The sequence below is a fragment of the Cryptomeria japonica genome, chromosome 11 (assembly GCF_030272615.1).
Source record: "Cryptomeria japonica chromosome 11, Sugi_1.0, whole genome shotgun sequence".
Classification (NCBI taxonomy): domain Eukaryota; kingdom Viridiplantae; phylum Streptophyta; class Pinopsida; order Cupressales; family Cupressaceae; genus Cryptomeria; species Cryptomeria japonica.
This window is the reverse complement of record NC_081415.1, coordinates 201,892,857-201,903,087: the sequence shown is the minus strand read 5'-3', so window position 1 is coordinate 201,903,087 and position 10,231 is coordinate 201,892,857. Positions and strand designations below refer to the sequence as shown.

At 34.9% G+C, this 10,231-nt stretch overlaps 1 protein-coding gene across 1 annotated transcript; it reads left to right on the top strand.

Moving 5' to 3' along the window:
- The first annotated feature begins 4,964 nt into the window (after window positions 1-4,964).
- LOC131041021 (uncharacterized mitochondrial protein AtMg00810-like) lies at window positions 4,965-6,131 on the top strand. Its single transcript, XM_059214504.1, has 2 exons — window positions 4,965-5,864; window positions 5,973-6,131. Exons 1-2 carry the CDS (start codon window positions 4,965-4,967, stop codon window positions 6,129-6,131), a joined length of 1,059 nt encoding a protein of 352 aa, XP_059070487.1.
- The last annotated feature ends 4,100 nt before the right edge of the window (window positions 6,132-10,231 follow it).

The following is a 10,231-nucleotide window of genomic DNA, read 5'->3' as shown; positions in this document are numbered from 1 at the left end:
TCTCTGTCTACCTTCGCCTAGCATCTATCACCATTAGCTACCTCCTCCTATCTCTAACCGCCAACCTCCTATCTCATACACCTATCGCCACCTGTCTCCCCTGTTGACTTTTCTATTTTGTCCTTGATGACAAGGCATATTCAATGATAGCATATGGGTTTCTTAATTTCCACGCCATGTTAATCACTTCGGTCTTTTAACTCACGTTTGCATTATGGTTGAGTTTGCCTTGAGTCAGTTTACTCACGTGGCTGGCATTATGAGCTACTTCCGGATGTCAAAAAGGAATTTATTTTGCTTTGGGATATTTCGAAAGCACCGTTTGTTGAAGCCAGTGTTGTTTTTATTACTCTCAGTTGCACTTGCTCTATGATTTGAAACAGGGAGAATGTTTTTGGGTTTCTTCTATTTCTTGCTCCCGTTCTTTCTCTGGGCATTGATGGGCTTCCTAAACAAAATGCATACTACTTCGGTTAGAGCTCTGACCATACTCGCTGCTGGTAATCTTACTGTTCGTTTTCGCACAAGATTTTTCAAAAATCATTTCCGAGATTTACTAAACCAGTTTTAACGATTGTTCAGTTGGTTACCCTATACGAGGGTTTCTTTAGAAGATCTTATCAGTTGGATAAGCGTTATTGAGAAATGGATATTAAAAACCCTACATGGGTTGTTTTTCTGTAAAATGAAATCAAAATCAGTTTTTGGTAACTGTCTGATTCTGTTTCGAGTACATTTTCCTACATGGGTTGTGGTCTGTAAAATGAAATCAAAATTAGTTTTTGGTAACTATCTGATTCTATTTCGAGTACATTTACATGTATGTGTCTCTTTCAAAAGTTAGGGATATATATATGTAAATGTAGGAGAAGCGGCTGTGTAGTGTTTTTGAGGGAAAGAAAAGAAAAGTATATTTTGAGATCTCTGTTGTTGGCAAACTCACTGAATATCATACTTTTGTGTTGTAATAAAGATTCATGATACAACAATTTCAGAATAGATTGAAATATGTCATCATGAATCCACTCAGAAACTATTGAAAAGGGTAGGGGTTGAAGCTCCTTGCAGCAGGGCTGCTAGATTGGATGTATTGGTTGGTGGTTAAAATTAATAAAATGATTGGAGTGTTTTTTTCCTATGATGAAATCTAGTTGGATTTCGAGGGTTTTCACTCAGCACAAAAAACTGTGTCATTGTGTTGGCTTCTCAATTATGTTTAGTGCTCTGATACACTAATTTCATGTTTCCTTAAGTTTCTTTCTCAGTCACATGTTGATGCAAGCTTTTCAAATGGACTCATAGTTTTCAGTTTTTGTGGCCATCTTAGAACTGTTCTTTTAAGTTAAATGATTTAGCATACTCTGATTCACCCCCTCGCCCTCTCATAGTACTCGTTACTTCCAACAATTGGTATCAGAGCATAGGGTCCTCATAGGTTTGTCCTAGGATTGATCCTGGTTATTTTGGAAGTTATCATGTCACAAGCTGAAGGTGCCTCGCTCACTAGAGCTCCTTTATTTGATGGCACAGATTACATTTTTTGGCAAGTTAGAATGGAAGCATTTATTCATTCTCTGGATGTCAGAATGTGGGAAGTTGTTTCTAACAAGTATGATATACCATCTATTGTACCTACTGATGCAGATGAAAGGATGAAATATGAACTGGATAAGAGAGCTCGCTTTGCAATTCTTTGTGGGTTATCAAAAGAAGTATTTGTTAAAGTAATGTACTTCAAATCAGCTAATGAGGTATGGAAAAATCTTGAATCTATTTATCAAGGTAATGAAAAGGTTAAAGAATCAAAATTGATTACGTTAAAAACTCAGTTTGATGATTTGAAAATGAATAATGATGAGACAGTGGCAAGTTATTTTCTTCGTATTGATGAAGTTGTAAATGCTCGAAAAGGTCTTGGTGAAGAAATTGATGAACATGATGTGGTTGCAAAAGTAATTAGAACATTACTACCAAAATTTGAAACTAAAATATCTACCCTTGAAGAGAAGAAAAATTTCTCTAAAATGACTGTGCATCAGCTTCAAAGTACTCTTACTGCTTACGAGATGAGAATTGGTAATACCCCTTCTACCTCTAAGGAAACAACTTTTAAAATTGAGAAACAGGAAGAGAGTGAGTCTGAATTATCTGATGTTTTTGAAACTTTATTGGTTAGGAAACTTAGGAAGAAGTTTCAAGGAAAGTTTAAATGTTTTGGCTTTGGTAAAACTGGTCACTTTGCAGCAAAATGTCCGTATTTAGATCTAAGTAAAGATGAGGATAAATCTGAAAAATCATTTAAAAAACCTTGGAATCCTAATAAAAGGTTGAACAATTTTAAAAAGAAGAGTCTTATGTCAAAAGATGAGACTGAAGACGAATCTGATGAGTCAAATGTTGATGGTTGTGAAACACTATTCATGACCAAAGTTGAATTTGAAAACCCAGTTGCAGTAAAAACTGAATCAGATTCTGAAGTTGAAATAGAAGATGTAAATCTCGAAGAAGAACTTCTTTGTGCTCTTCAAGAAGTAAAAAGATTTAAGAAACTTGTAATTTCTTATGAAGATTCCAATCAGATCTTACAACTTGATATAGTAAATGCAAACAAGGTTATTGAAACTCAAAGAAGTCTTATTCAAACAAAAGAACAAGAAATTAGTACTCTACAAAAACAAGTATACACTCTTGAAAAACAACAACATTCTACTGAAAAAGGAGAAACGTCACAGCAGAATTCTGTAATAGCAAATAAAAATCAATTTTCAAATAACAGATTTTTCCATGGCTATTGTCATTTTTGTAATCTGTTTGGGCACAAAGTAAATACTTGCAGATTTGCTAGAGCTTCTATTTTTGGTCATAAACAGTCTTTTGGTTTTGTCAGAGACATAAGATGTTTTACATGTTATCAATATGGTCACACTTCTAAGTACTGTAAAAAGTTACAAAAACCTGCAAAAATGTGGAGACCAAAACTTGAACAATCTATGCTTGTTCAAACAGCTCTAATATCTACCAATTCTTCTATTTGGGTTTTGGATAGCGGATGTTCTCATCATATGACAGGAGACAAAAACAAGTTTTCAGCCTTAGAAAGTCATCCAGGAGGTTTTGTTAAATTTGGTGATAATACAGGTCTATACATTACTGGAATGGGAACTGTCATGATAAACAAAGACACTCCTATAAATGATGTCTATTATGTTGAAGGATTAAAGTATAACTTGCTAAGCATTAGTCAGATTTGTGATAGTGGTCGTCAAGTTGTGTTTAAATCTTACGGATGTGTGATTAAAGAAAAGTCAGGGAAAATAATTGCAAATGGTTTCAGAACACATGGTAATTTGTATCATTTATCAGACTCCAAATATCAAGAACAAAGTGTAGGCATGTGTCTTATGAGTTGTATAGATGAAAATTGGTTATGGCATAGGAGATTTGGTCATGTTAATTTCGATAATATGGTCAGAATCAGCAAAAATAAAAATGTTTGAGGTCTACCTCTGATCAGTAGACCTACAAACTCTGTTTGCAGTGAATGTGTAAAAGGCAAACAAACTAAGTCATCTTTCAAATCTAAGGAGTTTCTATCCTCAAGGCCACTAGAATTAGTTCACACAGATTTGTGTGGTCCTACGAAAACACAGTCACTGAATGGTGAAAAATATTTTATGTTGTTCGTAGATGACTACACCAGAATGGTATGGGTAACTTTTCTCAAGCATAAGTCAGAGGCTTTTGTTAGGTTTAAAATATTTAGAAAAATGGTTGAAAAAGAGTCTTATTTGAAACTAAAATGCTTAAGATCAGATAAGGGAGGTGAATTCACTTCTCAAGATTTTGTTGAGTATTGCGAAAATCATGGGATTAAAAGACAGTATTCTGCTGCTCGGACTCCCCAACAAAATGGGGTAGTTGAAAGAAAAAATAGAACTGTAAAAGAAATGGCAAGAACTATGCTTAATGAATCTAATCTGTCTGATAAACATTGGAAAGAAGTTGTTCATACAGCTATATATATTTTAAACAGAGTACAAATCAGAATAAGAACAACTTACACTCCTTATGAACTATGGTATGGAAAAATAGCATCTGTCAAGCATTTTAGAATCTTTGGTTGTCAGTGTTTTATCAAGAATGATTTTGAAAATCTTGATAGCTTTCATGCTAAATCTGATGAAGGAATTTTCTTAGGTTATTCTTCAAATAGCAAAGCATACAAGTGTTTTAATAAACGCTTGAATAAAATTGTTGAATCTGTTAATGTAGTTTTCAATGAAAATCAGAATGTGATGAAAAATCAGATTCAAGATGATGATGAGGAATCTAATTTAGAAATTGGTAATGCCTCAACATCAAAGGAACCAGTCATGACCAAAGAAGATGAAACTAGCTCAAGTAACCAAGAGGAAGGTCCTAATTTTAAGGAAGACATACCTCAGAAAACACCTTCCAAGATAATTGCTAAACGACATCCTGAAACACTTGTGATTGGTGATAAAGATGAGGGTATAATAACTCGTAGAAAGGCAAAACAAATAGAACAAGCTCAGATGGCTGAGCACTTTTGTCTTTTAACAGATTTTGAACCACAAAATGTTTCTGAAGCCCTAAATGATCAATCCTAGTTAAATGCAATGAAAGATGAAATTAATCAAATTGAGAAAAATAAAACATGGGAACTTGTTCCTCGTCCAGATGACAAAAATGTAATTGGAGGAAAATGGATTTTCAGAAATAAGTTAGATGAATCAGGAAAAGTTATTAGAAACAAAGCTAGATTTGTGTGCAAAGGGTATGCTCAACAAGAAGGGATAGATTTTGGGGAAACGTTTGCTCCTGTAGCTCGTTTAGAATCCATTAGAATGTTTCTTGCTTATGCCTCATTTAAAGAATTTATAGTGTACCAGATGGATGTTAAAACTGCTTTTCTGAATGGATATCTAGAAGAAGAGGTTTATATGGAGCAACCAGAAGGTTTTGAATCTTCTGAGTATACAGATCATGTTTACAGATTAAAGAAAGCACTTTATGGTCTGAAACAAGCACCACGTGCTTGGTACTCTAGACTTGATTCACATTTGATTTCTAAAGGTTTCACTAAAGGCAATGTTGACAGTACATTATATACTAAAGTTGTTAGCAATGATCTTCTAGCTATTGAAATCTACGTAGATGATATCATATTTGGATCTGCAAATGATGAATTATCACAGAGTTTTTCAACCATTATGGAATCTGAATTTGAAATGTCAATGCTGGGACCTTTATCCTTTTTCTTGGGTATCCAAGTATCACAACTAGAACATGGACTTTTCATTTCACAAACTAAATATGCAAAAGAGATGTTAAAAAGATTTCAGATGGACCAGTGTACTCATGTTGGTACACCTATGGAAACTGGGTGTAAGTTGGTCAAGGTTGATGATTCTCCACTTGTTGATCAAAGTAAATATCGGTCTATGGTAGGAAGCTTGCTCTATCTCACTGCTTCTAGACCTGATTTAATGCAAGCGGTTTGTTTGGTCTCACGCTATCAGTCTGCTCCTAGACAATCTCATTTAAATGCAGTAACAAGAATTTTTAAATACATCCAAGGTACTTTGGATTTTGGTTTATGGTATCCAAAACTTGGTGATTTTACATTGATAGGGTATACTGATGCTGACTGGGGAGGTTGTATTGATGATCAACGTAGTACTAGTGGTGCAGCTTTCTTCCTTGGTGACCGGCTGGTTTCTTGGCACAACAAGAAGCAAGACTGTGTCACTCTGTCCACAGCTGAATCTGAGTATATTGCTGCCACAGCTTGCTGTACTCAAATGCTTTGGATGTCTTATCAGTTGGCAGATCTGGGTGTTGTGATATCCAAACCTATGACTATATTCTGTGACAATACCAGTACTATTCAAATTTCAAAAAATCCTGTGATGCATTCCCGTACCAAACATGTTGCACTTAAATTACAGTTTTTACGTGATCAAGTGACTGCAAATGAAATCATTCTTGTTCATGTGTCCTCTCAGGCACAAGTTGCAGACATTTTTACCAAAGCTTTACCAAAAGATACATTCATGCGGCTGCGTGATCGTTTGGGAGTTTACTCTCAATCTTTTATTTCAACTTAATTTCTTCAGTATGGGGGAGCTTCTCACCATGCTCCCACCCAGGCCCTCTTTGTCCTTGCTGACAAAAAGGGGGAGAATATCTTGGTTCTATTATGATGGTTCTATTGCTACATGAGATGGTTTTTATGATGGTTCTATTGCTACATGAGATGGTTTTCATGATTTGGTTCTATTGCTACATGAGATGGTTTTCATGATTTGGTTCATGATGGTTCTATTGCTTATTCCCATTGTTTCAGATTTACATAGTTATAATGATATCTTGGTTCCCTGATTCTGATTCCTGACAATGATTTTTTGGTCATCAGTTTGATTTCCAGTTCTTTTGGCAATATAGTTTGCACTTGTACGTTAATCTATTTCAGCATGTCAAAAGTGCTTCTGGTTCTGGATTACACAATATGGTTGATATAATTATATCCCTCTGTTCAATGGTGGTTATGTTTTTGCCATCAAGGACAAAGGGGGAGTTTGTTGACTTTTCTATTTTGTCCTTGATGACAAGGCATATTCAATGACAGCATATGGGTTTCTTATTTTCCACGCCATGTTAATCACTTCAGTCTTTTAACTCATGTTTGCATTATGGTTGAGTTTGCCTTGAGTCAGTTTACTCATGTGGCTGGCATTATGAGCTACTTCCGGATGTCAAAAAGGAATTTATTTTGCTTTGGGATATTTCGAAAGCACCATTCGTTGAAGCCAGTGTTTTTTTTATTACTCTCAGCTGCACTTGCTCTGTGATTTGAAACAGGGAGAATGTTTTTGGGTTGCTTCTATTTCTTGCTCCCATTCTTTCTCTGGGCATTGATGGGCTTCCTAAACAAAATGCATACTGCTTCGGTTAGAGCTCTGACCATACTCGTTGCTGGTAATCTTACTGTTCATTTTTGCACAGGATTTTTTGAAAATAATTTTTGAGATTTACTAAACCAGTTTTAACGATTGTTCAGTTGGTTACCCTATACGAGGGTTTCTTTAGAAGATCTTATCAGTTGGATAAGCGTTATTGAGAAATGGATATTAAAAACCCTACATGGGTTGTGGTCTATAAAATGAAATCAAAATCAGTTTTTGGTAACTGTCTGATTCTATTTCAAGTACATTTTCCTACATGGGTTGTGGTCTGTAAAATGAAATCAAAATCAGTTTTTGGTAACTATCTGATTCTGTTTCGAGTACATTTACATGTATGTGTCTCTTTCAAAAGTTAGGGATATATATATGTAAATGTAGGAGAAGCGGCTGTGTATTGTTTTTGAGGGAAAGAAAAGAAAAGTATATTTTGAGATCTCTGTTGTTGGCAAACTCACTGAATATCATACTTTTGTGTTGTAATAAAGATTCATGATACAACAATTTCAGAATAGATTGAAATATGTCATCATGAATCCACTCAGAAACTATTGAAAAGGGTAGGGGTTGAAGCTCCTTGCAGCAGGGCTGCTAAATTAGATGTATTGGTTGGTGGTTAAAATTAATAAAATGATTGGAGTGTTTTTTCCCTATGATGAAATCTAGTTGGATTTCGAGGGTTTTCACTTAGCACAAAAAACTGTGTCATTGTGTTGGCTTCTCAATTATGTTTAGTGCTCTGATACACTAATTTCATGTTTCCTTAAGTTTCTTTCTCAGTCACATGTTGATGCAAGCTTTTCAAATGGACTCATAGTTTTCAGTTTTTGTGGCCATCTTAGAACTGTTCTTTTAAGTTAAATAATTTAGCATACTCTGATTCACCCCCTCCCCCTCTCATAGTACTCGTTACTTCCAACATCCCCTTCCCTCCTTGCTATTGTCTCCCCTCCTTGCCTCCTTACACCTACTCTTCTACTGCTTGGTGTTGCAATCCACAACTCCATCATCCCTCACCTTTCTCTGCCCCGTCACCTCCCTTCTTGCCTTCACCTTCCAGTGACAACCAAACTTGTTGCTCCACGTGTCTCCTTCCACCATTATCAATCTCCTTCTATTGCAATGCATCCCATGTCTTATCCTCCACCATTTGGGGGCCACGACTGAGATTCCTTATGTGATTGATCAAGGGCAGAAGACGATTATATTAATATAAAAAATATTACATAAAATATAACATTAAAAATAGAAGTATAAGAAATTTGTCAAACCAGAAACAGAAGCAGGAGTAGACAATCCAAATAAAGCCCAACCAGGGAAAGAGATGAACTGGGGGCCACGACTGAGATTCCTTATTTGATCGATCAAGGACAAAAGACGATTATATTAATATAAAAAATATTACATAAAATGTAACATTAAACATAGAAGTCTAAAAGAGTTGTCAAACTAGAAACAAAAGCAAGAGTAGACAATCCAAAAAAATCCCAACGTGGGAAAGAGACGAAAGACTATCGACAAGTTTGATGCCTGAAAAAGAGTAAAGACAAAACTGAGAGTCCTTATCAAATAACTAGAGCAATTTCAAAAACCATTGTTAAAAAACACCTGATTCTGAGCACTAGAGTATAAAAGAAGGAGAATCAAAGCCAAATCTGAACCAAAGGGAGAAAAACACTAACAGCTATTAGCGGAGACGAGACTGAGAAGAAGAGGGCATAAAGGGGTCGACGAGATGAACGATCCTAGGGACTCATTCCTGAATTAGCCATGGTTTGGAAGGAGGAAAGCAAAATGATTCCTCAGGAGGTTCTGAACCCATGGCTTCCATTAACTCTTCAAGGTCTACCACCCAACCGTTTGTTGTGTCTTCTTGAGAAAAAGAGGAGACACCATCCTCCTCAAAGTAATCTTTAATCCAATTCTTTTCTTTTATCTTTGTAAAACAAAACAATTTCAAGAGGAAGTTGGCATTTTTCTTAATTCCAACTTTCCTAGCTCAGAAGGGCTTCTCATCCTCAATGAATAGAATAGGAAATATATCACCATGTAGTCCTTAGGCAGGGGAATGGTGAGGTTTATGTCTATATTCCTCATTACCTTGCAGAATCTACCAGGATATCTTCCTCGAATACCTTTCTACATAAAGACTTTGTCTTTTCTTTAGAGAGGCCTAAGTGAAGAAGAGTAGCCAAAAACACCATTGGGATTTCCATGTTCACCCTATATTTGTGTTCTATCCCAATGAATTCATCTCTAATAATTCTCTTAACTGCCCTAATAATGACAAAATGGGGCTCATTTCCCATTTCATGCATACGTTTCTCTTTGATTTCACCCAAGAAAGCCATTTTTCATTTGGTTGCAAGTAAATGAATTGAGGAATCCATTCTTTCCTCAACTCTTCTCTACTCAAACCCTACAAAAGAAACTAAAGAGACTACCTTTCAAACTACAAATATAGTCCACAAAGAAAAAGAAATAACAAATAAGGTGAAAAACTTGCATTAGAAGATTTACATGCATTAACTCATATAAGAATCCACATTTCCTTGCTCATGTCAAGTTGATCTAACAAGTCAACCTATTCTTCACTGAGTGGTTGCCAAATCGAGATAATTCAAGGACCAAAATGTCATAGACTTTAACCATCGCTAAATTTATTTATGAAGAAAAATCCTTGTGTTGCTCCTCCTCCGCCAGAATAACTAAGAGATCTTTGACAAGATTGAAGAAAGATCTTGTGGGAAACCCAATCTCTGACCAATCTTGCTCATTAAATGCCCCAACAATTGGCGGCATCAAAATATCCACTAGAATATGTTCAAAATAATTGTATTTATATATTTAAAATTACACTTAAAGTTAAAATTATAAATAAAGCTTGAGCAATTAAAATATATTAATATTTTCACTTCTTATAAAAATATATCTAAAAAGTGAATCCATAGTCACTATTTAATAAAATTGATATTTCAATAAATTTAATATTAATAATAACATCTCAATGTATTTTGAAACTTCGTGACAAAAAAGAAAAACATCACAATTAAACCTTCACACTATACAAATACTAACAAAATAAATTAATGATTAAATAACTAATAATAATTTTATTTTATTAAATAGAAAATAAATATAATATATAATTATGTGTCCATATATAACTAACAAACCTCTATATATATTCTACTCTACATCATCTCTCACTTCTTATTCTCACTACTCTCAATATGGATCACTTT